We start from the raw sequence: 19311 nt of genomic DNA, 5'->3' as shown, positions 1-19311 counted from the left end.
AATGAATTAATTTGATTGACTAATTTCAGGGATGGGGAGGGGGTAACAGAAAAAACTAGGTGAAGGTGAGTAAAATGGTAAGAATGGCATAAGAAGCAAGAGTGTGGTCTGAACATTTTGTAATACTGATGAGAGTATTAAGAGTACCCTCAGCAAGGGTACTCTTTAAAGTTTAAAGAGTAACTTGAAAGTTAAAGTTAAAGAGCAACTTCAAAGTTGCTGCAGTTCTGCATTAGCTTTTCCAAATGACCTAAAATCCTGTGCTGATAAAGTGAATGGGTGAGAATTTCTTCAGAACAATCAAATGTACAACTGTTCACCCTTTCTTGCAAGGTTACTATCAATGCTGGTTTAAAACTATCTGAAAAATCAAAATACATCTAATCTGTTAATCCACAGTCCTTCTATATCTTTAACAGTATTGTGATAGTTCTTTAAAATATCCTTAACCATGGATACGATTGCTAAAGAAAGAAACGTGAATAGAGCAGGGTAGATGTCCTAATTTTACAAAGGGAAATCTTTCTATTATTAAAGAATTTAATAAGGGAAATTTGGAATATACGATAAAGTCTCAAAGGTACATAGTTTGGGGAAACACTTTTCCTTTTGATGTATAAAGAAAATTTATAGCATGGAATCTACAGAGGTTTATCTTAAGCATCTCAAAAAAGCCCCAAACCAGGCCTAAATCTCTGTACCACCCGCTGTATAACTGTTGGAATTCATCCTTACAGGAAGGGCATATTGTGAACAAATTCTGACAGACAAAACAAAGTTACAAGAACACAACTTAAATCAACATATCAACACCACTGAATTTTATCCAGCTTTCCATGCAGAAATGGAGACACTATATTTCCCCCAAGAGCTTACAGGGCAAATTCACAAATCAGTTAAAAATAATGACCATTAAATAAAAACAGGGCCCTCCAGCTACTGCTAGAGAAAACGGTCCTAGCTGTAAGGAGTTTCTTTCTGTTTCGTTTTTTAATGGTAGTTAAGCCAGGCGCTACATTAAGCACTGGAACAGGTACAAGCTAAAGAAAGCATTAGCTCTCATGGCTTCAACTACCACCCGTATGTGGATGACACCCAAATCTACATCTCCAGCCCTAATCACTCTCCCTCTCTGCAACCTCACATTCCTTCCTGTCTCCAAGATATTTCTACCTCGACATCATTCGTTCATTCATTTAACCGTATTGAGCGCTTACTGTGTGCAGAGCACTGTACTAAGCGCTCGGAAAGTACAATTCAGCAACAGAGACGATCCCTACCCAACAATGGGCTGTCCTGCCAACACCTCAAATTTAACATGTCCAAAACTGAACTCCTTATCGTCCCACCCAAACCCACCCTCCCTACGACTTTCCCATCACTGTAGACAGCACCACCATCCTTCTTGTCTCACAAGCCAGTAAAACTTGGCCTATCCTGGGCTCATCGCTCTCAGTCGACCCACCTATTCAATCTGTCACTAAATCCTGCCGGTTCAAACCTTCACAACATCGCTAAAATCCACCCTCTCCTCTCCATCCAAACTGGTACCACATTAATCCAAGCACGCATTTCCTATCCCGCCTTGATTACCGCATCAGCTTCCTAGCTGACCTCCCTACCTCCTGTCTCTCCCCGCTCCCGCCCATACTTCATTCTGCTGCCTGAATCTCTTTTCTACAAAAACATTCAGTCCGTGTTTCCCCACTGATGACAATCCTCTGATGGTTGCCCATCCACCTCTGTATCAAACAGAAGGTCCTTACTACTGGCTTCAAAGCACTCAATCAGCTTGCCCCTTCCTACCTTACCTCTTTGATTTTCTACTATAGCCCAGCCCGCATACTTTGCTTCTCTAATGCCACCCTACTCACTGTACCTTGCTCATCTATCTCTCCTCTGACATCTTGCTCATTCCCCGCCTCTGGCCTGGAATGCCCTCCTTCTTCATTTCCGACACACAATCACTCTCCCCATCATCAAAGCCTTTTTGAAAGCCCATCTCCTCCAAGAAGCCTCCCAACTAAGCCCTCATTTCCCCTTCTCCCACTCTCTTCTGTTACTCCCTGAATTGTTCCCTTTATTTACCCCTCCTTTAGCCCCGCAGTACTTATCCATAATTTATTTATTTATATTAATGACTCTGTTTCCCCCTCTAGACTGTGAGCTCATTGTGGGCAGGGAATATGTACAACGACAGTATTATCTTGTTATAGTGTACTCTCCCAAGCAAACAGTACATTGCTCTGCACAGAGTAAGCACTCAATAAACCCTCCTTCCTCTCCCCCTCCTCATCCCCCCCACCTTACCTCCTTCCCCTCCCCACAGCACCTGTATATATGTGTATGTTTGTAAGTATTTATTACTCTATTTATTTATTTATTTTATTTGTACATATTTATTCTATTTATTTCATTTTGTCAATATGTTTTGTTCTCTGTCTCCCCCTTCTAGACTGTGAGCCCACTGTTGGGTAGGGACCGTCTCTATATGTTGCCAACTTGTACTTCCCAAGCACTTAGTACAGTGCTCTGCACACAGTAAGCGCTCAATACGATTGAATGAATGAATGAATAAATACAATAGATTGATTGAAAATCAGGTTGGACACAGTCCATATCCCACATGGAGCTCACAGTCTTAATCCCCATTTTACAGATAAGGTAACAGAGGCACAGATAAGCTAATTAATTTACCCAAAGTCACACAGCAGTGGCAGAGCCAAGATTAGAACCCTGGTTCTCTGACTGCACTCTCTCTGCACTAGGCCTGCCTTCCCACCACCATCTAACCTAACTTTATCTATCCCAACACTTAGTACAGTGGTTGGCACATAGTAACCACTTAACAAATACCATAAAAAAAGATTAAAAAGAATTACTACTTTCAAACTGCCACCTCTCTTTTTTAGGAAACATCACAACAACGGTTGTCTTCGTTAGCCCCTTAGTATGCGCCAAGCACTGTACGAAGCGCTGGGGTAGATACAAGATAATGAGGTCTTACATGGGGTTCACAGACTAAGTAGGAGGGAGAACAGGTACTGAATCCCCACTTTGCAGATGAGGGAACTGAGGCACAGAAAAATAAATGACTTGCCCCGGGTCACACAGTAGATGAGTTAAGGCCCAAGAACTCTAACTCCCAGACCAATGCACTTTCCACTAGGCCTTGCTGCTTCTCATGGTCTACTACCATGGAAATTCAAGTAACCATAAATGCTACGGTGCCACAGGTGTTTTCTTCTCTCTATTATAAGATTCTGGGCTTCAAGCTGCCTACCAAAATTTCCCCTAAAGCATTCAAATTGGATCAGTGTATATGTACAGATTTATATATGCATAAATCACTCATCCTCAAATCATTTTGACTCTAAGGAGGAAGATAGACTGAAGGTAGTCCTTCAAATAAGCAAAAAGCCAAGTTGATGAACCAGAGTTCCGTCTCGTGGTAAACTGGGACCATAACTCCACAATCTGTTGGGTGCTATACACTACCATTTTTGGAAAAAAAGGTTTTCCACTGCCAAAAATTGTTGGCTGAAGAGGAAGGACTTAAAAGTTGGGGTCCCCTTGTCCCTCTGCCAGAACTAAATTTCTCCTAAGAAGTGCATACCACAATTCCATCTCTATGCATAATCAATCAATCAATCAATCATATTTATTGAGCGCTTACTGTGTGCAGAGCACTGTACTAAGCGCTTGGGAAGTACAAGTTGGCAATATATAGAGACGGTCCCTACCGAACAGTGGGCTCACAGTCTAGAAGAGTGGGCTCACAGTCTATAAGGGGCTCACAGCAATACATTGTGATGCTATTAACTGCATATTTCTTTACCTTCCCATTCCAGCTTAACCATTTTATCTGCAAAGATGTGGAAATTGAGTTATATGAAATTTACTGCATTTGAGAACACCAGTAGGACCACACTTGTTATTCTCTTAATCCCAAGGTGTTTTCTTGGGAAGAAATGTATTTTTGGCAATGGTTGCTTCAGCAGCATAGCTTAGCACATGCCAGAGAGTCAGAAGGACCTGCGTTCTAATCCTGGTTCTGCCACATGCCTGCTGTGTGACTTTGGGCAAGACCCTAACCTCTCTGGGCCTCAGTTACCTCACTAGTAAAATAGGGATTAAGAATGTGAGCCCCATGAGGGACAGGGACTGTGTCCAACCTGATTAACTTGCATCTACTCCAGTGCTTAAAACAGTGCTTGTCACACAGTAAGCACTTTACAAGTACCATTATTATTATTACTTTGGTACCACATAAAAATGTACATATCAATGAAAGAAGCAATTCATTATCAGTCCAGTAAGAGGAAATAATTCTTAAAGTGAAGTTCTAGGCTCCTGAATACAATGAAAACTGAAAGTGAAAGAATTTGGGCTTACAGATTTATCTTGTATTTACCCCAGCATTTAAAATAGGGCTTCGCCCATAGTAATCACTTAACAAATACCATTAAAAAAAACACACACACAAGAGAAACGATTGGAGCAAAGACAACAGATGCAAGCACACAATAACCTTCCAATACCCCTGCTGCTGTAGACAGATATTTTTAAATACATATGGCAAACTGGGTGGGAAATTAGGAAAGGACTCCACTTAAAAGAAAGTACTTTCAGCCATTACTTTATTTTAACCCACAAGCTACTCATGCGCCTGTAAGTACCTTAATGCCAACAATGACATTTAAATAAAATAACTCAATTTTTGAATTTCACCATTTTCAGTTTGGGTTCTCATCATCATTTTTCTTTTATCGCAAGATTCATTTTTTTGGTTCCGATATGGAAACATCTTATAACAGTGATTCCTGTCCACTGATTTACGAAGAGACGGTAGTGTTCTATCTAGCATCATCCACACGGAAGATTACAAATTATGAGAAGATGAGCAGAATAAAGGAGGCAAGCGTAAAACAACCGAAACTATCTCTGTTGGAAAGGAGATGAGGGGATAGATTTGTATTCTGCTATCATCCTCTCTTTAGCTCGATACATATTTTACAAAACATTTAAAAAAACTCAAGCTAATGGATAGTAAGCGACACACAGTCAAATAACTGCATGAGCTAAGGAGTCATACAGTTACCTCGCTGAGACTATTCTTTATCCATATTAATATCACAAATTACACTAGGACTAAGCCTTTGAATTTTCTTTTTTTTCTGTTAACCCCTTGTCAAATGCGTAACAATTCAATTTACATATAATGGTCACTCTTTTAAGAATGTAAGGCCTCTAGAAAATTTGTAAATTAGATGTAAACTGGGAGTGGAAAATCAGTTTTGCTTTCTATCTGGTGTTCCTTTTAAGTGAGAGGTAGTGTGGTGTAGTGGAAAGAGCATCGGACCTGGAGTCAAGCCACTTAACGTCTCTGTGCCAGTTTTCTCCACTTTACAATGGGGACAAAATAGCTGTTCTCTCTCCCTCCTAAGATTGACACCCTTAAGTCGGACAGGAATTGGCTTTGATTCAACTATTTTGGCCCTAACTTCGTCGCTCGGCACATTGAGAGTGCTTAATAAATACCATCATCATTAGTAGAGTCACTTCTCTCTTCATTTTAAGTAAAAAGACATGCTAGAAAGGGAGAAAGCACACCTACCTTGACCAGGGATTTCTGCATAGCTTGGTCTTTTGTCGGACAGAGCGGTAAGGGGTTTGGAGGCTGATATCGGTCCACTAATGGAATGTCGCTGTAATTAAAAGACATTAACATTACAATTTAAAGGAATCTTCAGGAGAGAAAAAAATTTCAGGAAAAGGTACATAATCAGGGAGATTCCTACTTCAGACTTCATCCTACTTCACCCATTTTTAAGATACTTTTTTACTGCATTCCTAAATGGTGGGGTGAGATTTTTACAAGCGAATTAAACATGTCTTGTTCCTCATATCTTCTAGTCTTTATCCTACCCAGAAAGAAGAGGGCTTCCTTTCAAGGGTCAATCAATGGTATTTATTGGAAGTTTACTACGCACAGAGCACTGTACGAAGGTTGTGAGACCTCCTCTCCGTCCCCCTCTCCATCCCCCCATCTTACCTCCTTCCCTTCCCCACACCACCTGTATATATTTATATATGTTTGCACATATTTATTACTCTATTTATTTATTTATTTTACCTGTACATATCTATTCTATTTATTTTATTTAGTTAGTATGTTTGGTTTTGTTCTCTGTCTCCCCTTTTTAGACTGTGAGCCCACTGTTGGGTCGGGACTGTCTCTATATGTTGCCAACTTGTACTTCCCAAGCGCTTAGTACAGTGCTCTGCACACAGTAAGCGCTCAATAAATACGACTGATTGATTGAAACTCACTGAGTTTGCAAGCAACAGGATTTTGGTTTGCCTGTAATTTTTGACCACTGATTAAAATGAGACTATTTCAGATGGAGAAAACCTAATGACTAGAATATTTCTAGCCATTTGCTAAGCTCTTTGCAAAGCACGGTGCACTCTTCTCTATAAAGACCACCACAATTCCAAATGAATAAGCTGGGAAAATTTTGATGTTCACCAATGGTCATTTAGTTGCAGAAAGTGCAGAAAAGCAGCGTGGCTCAGTGGAAAGAGCACCGGGCTTTGGAGTCAGAGGTCATGGGTTCAAATCCCGGCTCCACCAATTGTCAGCTGTGTGACTTTGGGCAAGTTACTTAACTTCTCTGGGCCTCAGTTACCTCATCTGTAAAATGGGGACTAAGACTGTGAGCCCCCCGTGGGACAACCTGATCACCTTGTAACCTCCCCAGCACTTAGAACAATACTTTGCACATAGTAAGCGCTTAATAAATGCCATTATTATTATTATTATTATTATTATTATTATTTAGTTAAATGAAAGAAGAGGGGTATGTAGTTGTTGGTTCTTCAATTGAATGTACACCACCAATAAACTTATTCTAAATTGAACCCATTTTAATTTGTGCTAGAATGATTTGCCTTCCTTATCCCTTCCTATATTTGACAAACTAATTGCTAAAATAAAGAACTTGATGTAACCGCCCAATTAATTTGCCATCTGGCCCAAGATAAAAATAAAATAAGGTTTTTTTAATTGCTTGTCTTCCTGAGTCACAAGTTTCAGTTAGTGTTAATATCAACATTGAATAAACACTCAAATTATAAAGCTCCCAGATATATCTAAATGTGGGCATTTGCTGATTTTGAAGAAATGCCATCTTAATTGACAGTAATTCTAATTCAAGTAACTTGCTATCAATTCATTAACAACTCTAAAGGGAAGGAGAAAACATATTTAGCTTTGCTGTACGGCATCTAATATGTTGTCAAACTTCAAATATCTGTGTGTGAATATATATGTATATATAACATATATATGTATGTTTTATATATATATATATATATATATATATATATATACACACACACACACACACATATATATGTTATATATATATATATATATATATGGACACAGTCCCTGTCCCACATAGGGCTCACAGTCTCAATCCCCATTTTACAGATGAGGGAACTGAGGCCCAGAGAAGTGAAGTAACTTGCCCAAGGTCACACAGTAGACAAGTGGCAGAGTCAGGATTCGCACCCATGACCTTCTGATTCCCAGTCCTGTGCTCTATCCACTATTCCATGCTTTAGTAAGCACTTGGGAGAAGAGAAGCAGCATGGCTTAGTAGAAAGGGCTCAGGCTTGGGAGTCAGGTCAAGGGTTCTAATGCCGGCTCGGCTACTTCATCATCATCATCATCAATCGTATTTATTGAGCGCTTACTATGTGCAGAGCACTGTACTAAGCACTTGGGAAGTACAAATTGGCAACATATAGAGACAGTCCCTACCCAACAGTGGGCTCACAGTCTATAAGGGGGAGACAGAGAACAAAACCAAACATACTAACAAAATAAAATAAATAGAATAGATATGCACAAGTAAAATAAATAAATAAATAGAGGAATAACTATACACAAACATATATGCAGAGAAGCCGCGTGGCTCAGTGGAAAGAGCCTGGGCTTTGGAGTCAGAGGTCATGGGTTCAAATCCCTGCTCCACCACTTGTCAGCTGTATGACTTTGGGCAAGTCACTTAACTTCTCTGGGCCTCAGTTACATCATCTGTAAAATGGGGATGAAGACTGTGAGCCCCACGTGGGACAACCTGATAACCTTGTATCTACCCCAGTGCTTAGAACAGTGCTTGGCACATAGTAAGTGCTTAATACCATTATTATTATTATTACTACACTACACCAGAGTTGGTAGACACGTTCCCTACCCTCAACGAGCACCTTTCGTGCCATTAAAAAAGAAAATGAAAGCATTCTCTGTGTTGAAGTAACCTGGGTCTTCCTCCTGGCCCCCATGCTATTTTCAAAATGCACCAACTCCTTATCTCATCGGTTAGAAGTTGCCCAGCCTAGCTGCCGCTAGACTCACTGAACACAAGCCAAGTAAAAATCGAAGCAAGCGGAAAAGGTTTCCAGCAGCAGAGGGCTTTGTGAAAGTTACTGCAAGAAACCAAAAAGGAAGTCATGTGTTTAAATTACTCTGGCAAAGTTAACAGTCTCTGAATAACAACTATTTAATGGAACCACGTATTGCTGTCAGGAACAAAATCTTCATTATTTCTGATTACTTAGACGCACGATCCCTAAAGATTTAAGGATTACTGGGTTAGAAATTCAAACTCCCCACCGTGCATGTCCAGACTGACAGGGTTTCAAACCAATGCTAAGTTTTGGTCAGTTTTATTTCTGGATAGCTTAAAGTTAAGTTTGATAATGTGGTTACAGTCACGAAATACTTTAGCTACTTTGTGTCTTAACCACATTCTGCAAATGGCAATGTGAAGGTTGCTTTCGTCTTTAAATCAGATCACTCTCTCCCAAAAGTTCACTGTAGCCCAGTGATTAGTGCTGGAGATATTAAACACCAGCCTTGGGGGAAATTAGGCAGGCACCCCGAATTTTACCACCCTACTCCACACACAATATAAAGGTGCAGGTATTGCAAAGAAACCGCTTGTCAATTATGTGTTCTATGAAGTGCGACAACAAGAGTTGTTTTCCTCAAAGAATCATCCCTTCATTTTTGCTTGTAGAGCACTGAAGCAGTAGCAGTCAGTTCAAATTGTGTGCAGGCAGATAGCCAACATAATAATAATAATAATAATGGTATTTGTTAAGTGCTTACTATGTGTCAAGCACTGTTCTAAGCACTGGGGTTGCACTGGGTTAATGCCACACGCTAATCAGGTTGGACAGTCCCTGTCCCACATGGGGCTCAGTCTTAATCCCCATTTTACAGATGAGGTAATTGAGGTGCAGAAGTGAAGTGACTTGCTCAAGGACACGTAAAAACAACTGGTGGAGCCGAGATTAGAACTCAGGTCCTTCTGACTCCCTGTGACTTATCCACTAGGCCATGCTGCTTTCCATTTTTTCTCCCTAGGATCGGCGTCTCTGTCGGGTATTACTTCGGTCCATAAAGACAGATACACAGGTAGAAGAGGCTGAAGTCCAGCAAATAGGTTGGCATTAGAGGAAGTGAGCGGGGTGGGTTGTAGTACGAAATCAACAAGGTTAAGATACGAAGGGACAAAGTGATTGAGTGCTTTAAAGCCAATGGTAAGGAGCTTCTGTTTAATGAGGAGGTGAATGGGCAACCACTGGGGCTTCTTGAGAAGTAGAGAGATGTGGACTGAATGGTTTTTCAGAAAAATGATCTGGGTAGCAGAGGGAAGTATGGACTGGAGTCAGGAGAGATAAGAAGCAAGGAGGTTAGCGGGGAAGCTGATGCGGTGACCAAGGTGGGATTTAAGTGCTTAGATCAGTGTAGTAGCAGTTTGGATGGAGAGGAAAGGGCAGGATTTAGCACTGTTGGGAAGGTAGACCTGACAGGATTCGGTGACAGTGACTATGTGGGTTGAATGAGACAGATGAGTTGAGGATACTCCCAAAGTTATGGGAAACAGGAAGGATGTTGGTAGCGCAGTTTACAGTGATGGAAAAGTCAGCGGGGGATTGGGAAGGACACGATTTGGGAGGAAAGATGAGTAATTCTGCTTTGAGCATGTTAAGTTTGAGGCAACGGCAGGACATCCAAGATGAGATTCCCTGAGGGTAGGAAGAAATGTGAGACTGCAGACTACAGACTGTATAAAAATAATTTCTCAAAAGAGATTTAGTCTAAATCACCAAAAGCAGCTTGTTCTTTCTTCTTATTCACCAAACATGTCATCCTCTTATTGGCGCTTAGCATGTAAGCTCATTGTGGGTAGGGAACATGTCTCTAAAACTCTGTTATATTGTACTCTCCTGAACAGTACCATGCTCTGCACACAAGCAGTACTCAAATAATATTGACTGATAAATCCAGAACAACAACGAGGACAACAATCAATCAATCAATCGTATTTATTGAGCGCTTACTGTGTGCAGAGCACTGTGCTAAGCGCTTGGGAAGTACAAGTTACTTGTTGTACAAGTACAACAGTAACTTCTCTCCATTTGGCTGCACTTTGAGGCTAAAATTCTTCTCCCTGCCCTACTGCTTTAGCCATGTCAGTCCACTACTCACAGTTTCCCATCACCAGGATTATGACATTGAACTCTGAAATTTTCCACCTGTTGCTGGCCTCCCCCTTACCCACTGCCTATCATCACCTGTATCCCAGCCTTTACTGTCCGTTCAAGAAAAGCTTTCTTTCTTACAGAACCCTAAGTAGTAGTAATAACAATAATAATACTAGCGGTATTTGCTAAGCACTTACAATGTGCCAGGCACTGTACTAAGTGCTGGGGTGGAAACAAGCAAATCAGGTTGAATGCAGTCCCTGTCCCACATACCTCTTAATCTCCATTTTACAGATGAGGTAACTGAGGTACAGAGAAGTTAAGTGACCTGCCTAAGGTCATAGAGCAGAAAAGCAGTGGAGTGGGGATTAGAACCCAAAATCGGGTTGAATGCAGTCCCTGTCCCACATACCCCTTAATCTCCATTTTACAGATGAGGCAACTGAGGTACAGAGAAGTTAAGTGACTTGCCCAAGGTCATAGAGCAGAGAAGCAGTGGAGCGGGGATTAGAACCCACATCCTTCTGAATCTCAGGCTCATGCTCTACCCTTTAAGCCTCGCCACTGCTGTTCTACCGCTAAGTCTTTCCCCAAGTGGTTCCCAAATTTCTTGCGCCTATTCGCACCACCTCATATTTTTCCCAAGTCACAACTCTTGCAGGAAGCTTTCCTAGATTTGTCGCACCGATTAACTTGACCTACGATCTGCCTTACTCCACCACATTCTTGCAACTCCAGAACATCCGATACCTACGTTACACTGTCTTCCTTATTAAATTGTAGGCTTCTTGAAAGTAGGGATCGATGTCTGCTCTTTAAAGGGTTTTAAAGGGCTCTTAGCACTTAGAAGACTATCATACACCTCAGATGGACCACAATCAAATTTGTATCTGACGCTTACCTGCATAGGAGATACAGCAGCCGCCGGGGGTGTTTTCATAGGGCTTGGGCTTAGAGGAGTCCGAGGAATGGCGGCCACAGTAGGATTTGGTACTAGCGAGACAACAACCACAGAAATGAACACGAGTTAAACGGCAGATGAACTAAAAAATCATAGTTGGAAGCCCTGTGGCATTTGTAATCTTCTCTACTTAACTGGCAAGAAAGGGGCGATTCTGTGAGTAAATACCCAGCTTTTTTTTCTTTTTAATACAGGTTTCGAAAAATGGAAGCACAGGAAGATACAGTTGCCCAAACTAATCATTCTCAATTATACCAATAAGAGTTTTTAGCAATGACTGAACTTCAGTCTTTGTGGCTGCTAATGAAATCATCTTTTGGGAATAACTTTTAGTTCATTATTATTTTTAATCAATCAATCAATCATATTTATTGAGCGCTTACTGTGTGCAGAGCACTGTACTAAGCACTTGGGAAGTACAAGTTGGCAACATATAGAGACAGTCCCTACCCTTTATCACCTTAACAGCAGGTGTGAACTGTGAGCTTCTGTGAACTTCTAGACTGTGAGCCCATTGTTGAGTAGGGACCGTCTCTATATGTTGCCAACTTGTACTTCCCAAGCGCTTAGTACAGTGCTCTCCACACAGTAAGCACTCAATAAATACGACAGAATGAACTGAATGAATGAATGAACAGCATGTCTACAAAGTGTTGGGACCCTAAATGAGCCCTTTCAATACAACCCTCCCATAGCAGGACTGGCATTTTCAGATCTCCTAACCCAGTCTGTGGAAAAGAAGACTGAGCACGTCCGAAAAGGCGTTGCATTGTACTCAGGATAGTCCTTGAATTTAGCATCGGTAGGACGTTAGATTTTACCTTGCGATGCGCTGTCGAAGGATTTGATTAGTGTTTTCACAGTAGGCGTCGGCTCCGAAGAGGTGGATGACCTGCGACTCAATCCCATTCCCTGTCTTAAGGCTGCCAAATCTCTCTCTACGGCATTCATGTAATTGTACACGCGGCCACGCTCCTCTTCTTGCCTAGAAATAACATCACAACAATGTCTACATTCTTAATACACATCAGAACGTGTCCCCTCCCCCTCCTCCCCCTCCCTATCCCCCCCGCCTTACCTCCTTCCCCTCCCCACAGCACCTGTATATATGTATATATGTTTGTACGTATTTATTACTCTATTTTATTTGTACATATTTATTCTATTTATTTTCTTTTGTTAATATGTCTTGTTTTGCTGTCTGTCTCCCCCTTCTAGACTGTGAGCCCGCTGTTGGGTAGGGACTGTATATGTTGCCAACTTGTACTTCCCAAGCGCTTAGTACAGTGCTCTGCACACAGTAAGCACTCAATAAATACGACTGAATGAATGAATGATTTGCTTTTGGTGAAAATCCACGAAATGTCCAACTGAATCAATAAATCAATTCACTATATTTGTCTGTTAAATGAATTTTAATAAATTAATTTACAGTCTTGGTATCTGGTTGCCTTGAGTGGGGAGAGCAACCGTTTTTAATTTTCTTCTGAGCAACTTCAAGTTTATGCCACTGATTATCAAGTAACTGTAAGACCCTTGTGGGCAAGGAACGTTTTGGCCAACCCTGTTGGACTGTAATCTCCCGAGCACTTAGTACAGTGCTCTGTACATAGTAAGTAATCAATAAGTACCACTGATGATGAATTGTAGAGGGGGAAGAAACATAGAAGTAGTAGAACATAGAAGAGCATGGGTTTGGGAGTCAGAGGACATGGGTTCTAATCCTGCCTCTGCCATTTGTCTGCTATGTGACCTTGGGAAAGTCACAATTTCTCTGTGCCTCAGTTACTACATCTGTAAAATTGAGATTTAAAGTGTGAGCCCCACATGGGACAACCTGATTACTATGCATCTACCCCAGCACTTAGACCAGTGCTTGGCATTTAGCAAGCGCTTAAATACCATAATTATTATTGTTATTAATATGGTCAAGCATAGTACCATAGGATGGGATATGGGAATGTAGTTCCAATGGACAAGGACACCTTGCCTTTTGAAGAATTTCTGACATTATCCTAGCTGATATGTCAAACTGACTGTAAAATACTACATTTATATTTTGTGCTGCTATGTTGGACATAGCCCTAAAAATTACTAAATCTTGAAACTAATTCTGCATTTAAAAAAATCAGATTAAAAAGAATTTCAACACCTGCTTTATTAAACAGTCACCTACATTTTCATTGCAGGATTCTACTAGATATTTTACTTACATTGATATTATGAGAGGTGAGCTCTTTTAGACTGTGAGCCCACCTTTTAGACTGTGAGCCCACTGTTGGGTAGGGACTGTCTCTATATGTTGCCAACTTGTACTTCCCAAGCGCTTAGTACAGTGCTCTGCACACAGTAAGCGCTCAATAAATACGACTGATTGACTGATTGAGAGGTGGGGAGAACAAGAAATGCCTTCTGTCAGACAGGCTGACAAAGTGACATTAGGGATCTTGGATCAGCCCAAAAATGAAATTAAGGGCGAGTGTCTCCCAACCAGCTTGTTAGAGTTATGTAGCTCAAACACCGGGCTTCAGTTAGATGGTGGGAATCAGGCTACCTTTACAAGGATCTTTACACTGATTTGGAGAAAAATACTACTTTTCGGTAAAGTACTGTGGCCTAGCGGTAAGGGCACGGCCTGCCTGGGAGTCAAGACTTGGGTTCTAATCCTGGCTCTGCCATTTGCCTGCCTTGTGACCTCCGGCAAATCACTTAATTTCTCTGTGCCTCCATTTCCTCTTCTGTAAAATGGGGATTCATTACTTGTCCTCCCTTCACCTTAAACTGGAAGTCCCATGTGGAACAGGGGCTGTGTCTGAACTGATTATCTCGTATCTACCCCAGCACTCAGTACAGTGCTTGGCTCATAATAAATGCTTAACAAATGCCACAATTATTAATGATTAAAAGCTCAAGCTCCTTGCCGCAAATAAAATAAAAATGTCTCAAATTTGGGTTTCGGCTGCCACCTTGTAAGCTTACAAAAACATACTTGCGTGATTTTATTTCTTCCAATTCCTTTGTAAGCTTCTCATTTTTTTCTTGAGCCTCATGAAGTCTGCGCTTTAGGTCTCCAATTTCCTCTTGGGCCTCAGATTTAATATCATTTGCTATGACCACTGCAGTCTGTAGGTCAGCTTGAAACTGGCGCCATTCCGCAGACTCTTCCTGTATTGGAAAAGCTAACATTTTTATCTTTTAAAAAGAGCAATTGGGAACTTCAAGTTAAGAGTAACAATTGATCTTCCTTATTTACTTAGTCATTAGTGCAGTGCAGCACAGCCCTTAAGGGAAGAATCTAAATAAATGCCCGTGAAATCTAAAGCCCCTATGTTCTGACAAGAAAATCCAGTTAAAAATGACCACAAGTCAAACCAAAAATACATTTCTGATGGTACAATTGTTCACATAAGAAACAAGCATGACCGGTGTTTTTTTAAGGTGTTAGACAAATATCATACAAATATATAAAAAGACTTTTCCAATGAATAACTTACGAATGTTTCAATGCCAAAAAAATTTGGAAGGAGGAAGAAAGCAGAAAGGCGGAAGAAAAATTGAAGGGCCTAGGGGAAGCAAACCCTCTCAGGGTCGTACCTGGAGAGTTTCCAGTACTATACCAGTCTCGACTGTCTCCCCCTTTTAGACTGTGAGCCCACTGTTGGGTAGGGACTGTCTCTATATGTTGCCAATTTGTACTTCCCAAGCGCTTAGTACAGTGCTCTGCACATAGTAAGCGCTCAATAAATGCGATTGATTGATTGACTACGGGAGGGAGAGTCAATCAGAGACATACCCATTTCATTCCTAGCTTGGGCAGTGGCTAGTGAGTAGAAGGCAATCTGCTACAAGTCAAAACCCACCCCGGGCTGGGCAGCAGCGGCATGGGAGGGACTACAGGGCGGAGATTCAGGTTTACTGCGCGGAAGGAGGTAACGGTAAACCACTTCCGTATTTTTACCGAGAAAACTCTATGGATATACTATCAGAATAATTGCAGATGGAGGTGGGGTGTTTTGGGAAAGATGTCTCCATGGTGTCGCTCTGGGTCGGAGACGACTCGACAGCATAAGACAAGACTCTGGGGAAGCAAGGGAAAGAGTTTCTGTTTGATGCAGAGGTGGATGGGTTCTTGAGGAGTGGGAAAACATGGCCCGAATGCTTCTGAAAAATGGTCCACGAAGCAGAGTGAAGTATGGACTGGGGTGGGGAAAGACATGAGACAGGGAGGTCAGCAAAGAGACTGACATAGTAATCAGGCTGAAGTGTCCAGCGTGTGAGCATCGGTCAAGACCGAGAAAATAAAAGAGCAAAATACTTCTGGAATAAACTGATTATATGTAGGAGTTAGGTAAATTTCTTTTAAAAAGAATCTATTCCAATCACACATCCATTTCACTGGAATTTTTAAACATACTATTAATGAGATTAATTTCCCTGGTAATATATCCTTTCATTCAATTCCTAGCACTACCAGCACGGCATCTTGAAACTAACAGCACCTCTACATGATCATATTCATACTTCCCGCTTTAGCCAATGAAGCAAAGTTCAACTGCTACACCCAATCCTGAAGTAATACTGGACATTAAGGACATTTCAATACTCTGACACAGTCCTCTCTTACTACACAACAGAATTTAAAGGATTTAAGTTACCCGGAGCCTCCTATGAAGAGTCTTAATTTCTCTTTCCATGTCATGTTTCTGATCCTGAAGTTTTTTAACTGTATCTGAAAAGATCACAAAATATAAAATACTGCATTAACTAAATAAGCATTTTCAAAGTTCTTTTTCCCAAGCATTTATGCTATATTTGTAACAAGATTTCTGAAGGATGAACACCAGATAGGTACATAAGACAAAGTTTCTAAATAGGTCACAGCCTAATTTCACATTCTCTTCCTCTTTGAACCATGCCTGTGAAAGCCGAGTAACTCAACACCAATTCCACCAGCCAAAAGGAGGTTTTCAAGTACTCGATACTCAACTGGGTTTCTACAATTTCCTCCTGGCTTTCTGCATTTTGAAGCCAAGTTTGGGTGAAGCTGATGCTGCCCTTAGGTCTGTGGTTTTCAAAAGGGCTTTTATGGCTCCCACAACACGCTGGGTTTTGCAGCTTTGTATAATTAGAATTCCTTGCTTCGTGAGGCTTCAATCAGTGGAATTTATTGAGCGCTTACTGTGGGCAGAGCACTGTATTAAGCAGTTGGTGGGGTAAAATGGAACAGATAGTGGTTATGTTCCCTGCTCGTGGCATATACATCTGTAATTTATTTTAATGTCTGTTTCCCCTTCTTCTTGTGGGCGGAGATTGCGTCTACCTACTCTTCTGCATTGTACTCTCCCAAGCACTTAATAGACTGCTCTACACACAATATGTTTGAATGACTGAGAGCCACTAGAATTGATTTTTGTCAAACTGAAAGGCTAAAGCATAAATTCCAGCATGACTAGCCAAGAGAGGAAAGCACTGGTAATTCCAAGGGAGACAGTATGGTGTAATGGATAGAATATGGGACTGCGATTTCAGGTCGTGGGATCTAATCTTGATTCTGCCACTTGTCCGCTGAATGGCCTTGGGCAAGCCACTTCAATTCTCTGGGCCTGTTACCTCATCTGTAAAATGGGAATTAAGACTGTGAGCCCCTTGTGGGACAGAGATTGTGTCCAATCCGATTTGTGTGTACGCACCCCAGAGCTCAGTACAGTGCCTGGCACATAGTAAGCACTTAAATACCACAGAAATAATAATCATTATTATTCTAAGAACATGAGATGAGAAATTAGAAATGCCACTCCTAGGTGAGACCAATGGCACCCTCCACTTTGGTATTCTTTGATAATGGCAGCATATGGCTTGGTGGACTCTTGTGACAGGGCTAGTGGAAAGAGCATGGGACTGCATGCCAGAAGTCCTGGATCTCAGCTCTGCCACTGGCCTACTGTGTGACTCTGAACAAGTCAAAATCAATCAATCAATCAATCAATCGTATTTATGGAGCGCTTACTATGTGCAGAGCACTGTACTAAGCGCTTGGGAAGTACAAGTTGGCAACATATAGAGACAGTCCCTACCCAACAGTGGGCTCACAGTCTAGAACGGGGAGACAGAGAACAAAACCAAACATATTAACAAAATAAAATAAATAGAATAGATATGTACAAGTAAAATAAATAAATAAATGGAGTAATAAATACGTACAAACATATATACATACATGCAGGTGCTGTGGGGAAGGGAAGGAGGTAAGGCCAGGGGCATGGAGAAGGGGAAGAGGGGGAGAGGAAGGAGGGGGCTCAGTCTGGGAAGGCCTCCTGGAGGAGGGCAAAACATCTCTGGGGCTTAGTTTCCTCATCTGTACAATGTGGATAAAATGTATTACAAGCCCCCTGTCAGACGAGGTTTGTGTGCAATTTTATCTTTTTTTATGGCATTCGTTAAGCACTTGAATAACACTAAGAATTTAATAAATGCTGAAATCATTATCCTAATGGTTAGGGATTGAACCTAGTTAAACCTAGATACTCTCAGTTTGCCCAAACTCCCCTTTTTTAGGGTATTTGTTAAGCACTTTATGTGCCAGGTACCATGCTATGCACTGGGGTACCTACAAGCTAATCACAACGGGCACAGTCCATATCCCACATGGGGCTCCCAGGCTTAATCCCCATTTTACAGATGAGACAACAGAGACAGAGAAGTTAAGTGACCTGCCCAAAGTCACCCAGTAGACAAGTGATGGAGCCAGGATTCCTCTGACTCCGAGGCCCATCCTCTTTCCACTAAGCCATGTTGCTTCCCACTCTTTTGGGTCAAATTTCCCATGTGCACTCCCCTCCTGGGCACTTTTCCGTTTATTTTGAAGGCACCGTCTTCCGGGTTCGACGGGTTCCCCCTCTATTGAATGACAAATTGTGTTTGCCTGCTTCCACTGCTCCTTTAAGGAAACAGAAGGCGCACCTCTCCCACTGCTGAGTGAAACATTCTCCCACAAGCCTTGCGGTGTAGACAAGCTAACTCCGAGTCAACCCCATTGGATTCAGCCTACTATCCTGCTAAGGGGAATCCAGTAGGCCCGCCCGTCGCCTCTCTCATTCATTCATTCATTCAGTCAGTCGTATTTATTGAGTGCTTACTGTGTGCAGAGCACTGTACTGAGCGCTTGGGAAGGACAAGTTAGCTCCATCTGGCCTCCTCTCCCAAACGCTTACCTTAATGCTTTGCACACTGTAAACACTCAGGAAATATGATTCAGTCTACTACTATGATGATGATGACATTTGTTCAGCGCTTACTCAGTTCTAAGGGCTGGGGAGGATAATAATAATAATAATAATAATAGTATTTGTTGAGCGCTTATTATGTGCCAAGCACTTTTCTAAGCGCTGATGCTAGGTAATAATAATGATGATGATCCCAGACTGAGCCCCCTCCTTCCTCTCCCCCTCCTCCCCTTCTCCAACCCCCTCGCCTTACCTCCTTCCCCTCCCCACAGCACCTATATATATGTATATATGTTTGTATGTATTTATTACTCTATTTTATTTGTACATATTTATTCTATTTATTTTATTTTGTTAATATGTTTTGTTTTGTTCTCTGTCTCCCCCTTCTAGACTGTGAGCCCACTGCTGGGTAGGGACAGTCTCTATATGTTGCCAACGTGTACTTCCCAAGCGCTTAGTACAGTGCTCTGCACACAGTAAGCACTCAATAAATACGATTGAATGAATGAATGGTCCCCTAGGGAGCTCTCATTACACACCTGCCCCCTCCCCACAAAA

The 19311-nt window shown here is 41.5% G+C and overlaps 1 protein-coding gene across 1 annotated transcript in view; it reads right to left on the bottom strand.

The window, feature by feature from the left end:
• The window catches only part of SPECC1L (sperm antigen with calponin homology and coiled-coil domains 1 like), a 140453-nt gene that overhangs the window by 42809 nt on the left and 78333 nt on the right, over positions 1 to 19311 (bottom strand). The window contains exons 6-10 of the mRNA XM_038762364.1: positions 16183 to 16256; positions 14517 to 14692; positions 12349 to 12512; positions 11468 to 11559; positions 5618 to 5708 (exon numbers count right to left, since the gene is read on the bottom strand). Coding sequence (XP_038618292.1) covers positions 5618 to 5708; positions 11468 to 11559; positions 12349 to 12512; positions 14517 to 14692; positions 16183 to 16256 — 597 coding nt within the window. The remainder of the gene's footprint in view (positions 1 to 5617; positions 5709 to 11467; positions 11560 to 12348; positions 12513 to 14516; positions 14693 to 16182; positions 16257 to 19311) is intronic.

This window comes from Tachyglossus aculeatus, chromosome 21 (assembly GCF_015852505.1).
Source record: "Tachyglossus aculeatus isolate mTacAcu1 chromosome 21, mTacAcu1.pri, whole genome shotgun sequence".
In the NCBI taxonomy this organism is placed as follows: domain Eukaryota; kingdom Metazoa; phylum Chordata; class Mammalia; order Monotremata; family Tachyglossidae; genus Tachyglossus; species Tachyglossus aculeatus.
Note: the sequence above shows the minus strand (reverse complement) of the source record. Positions and strands in the feature narration are given on the sequence as shown.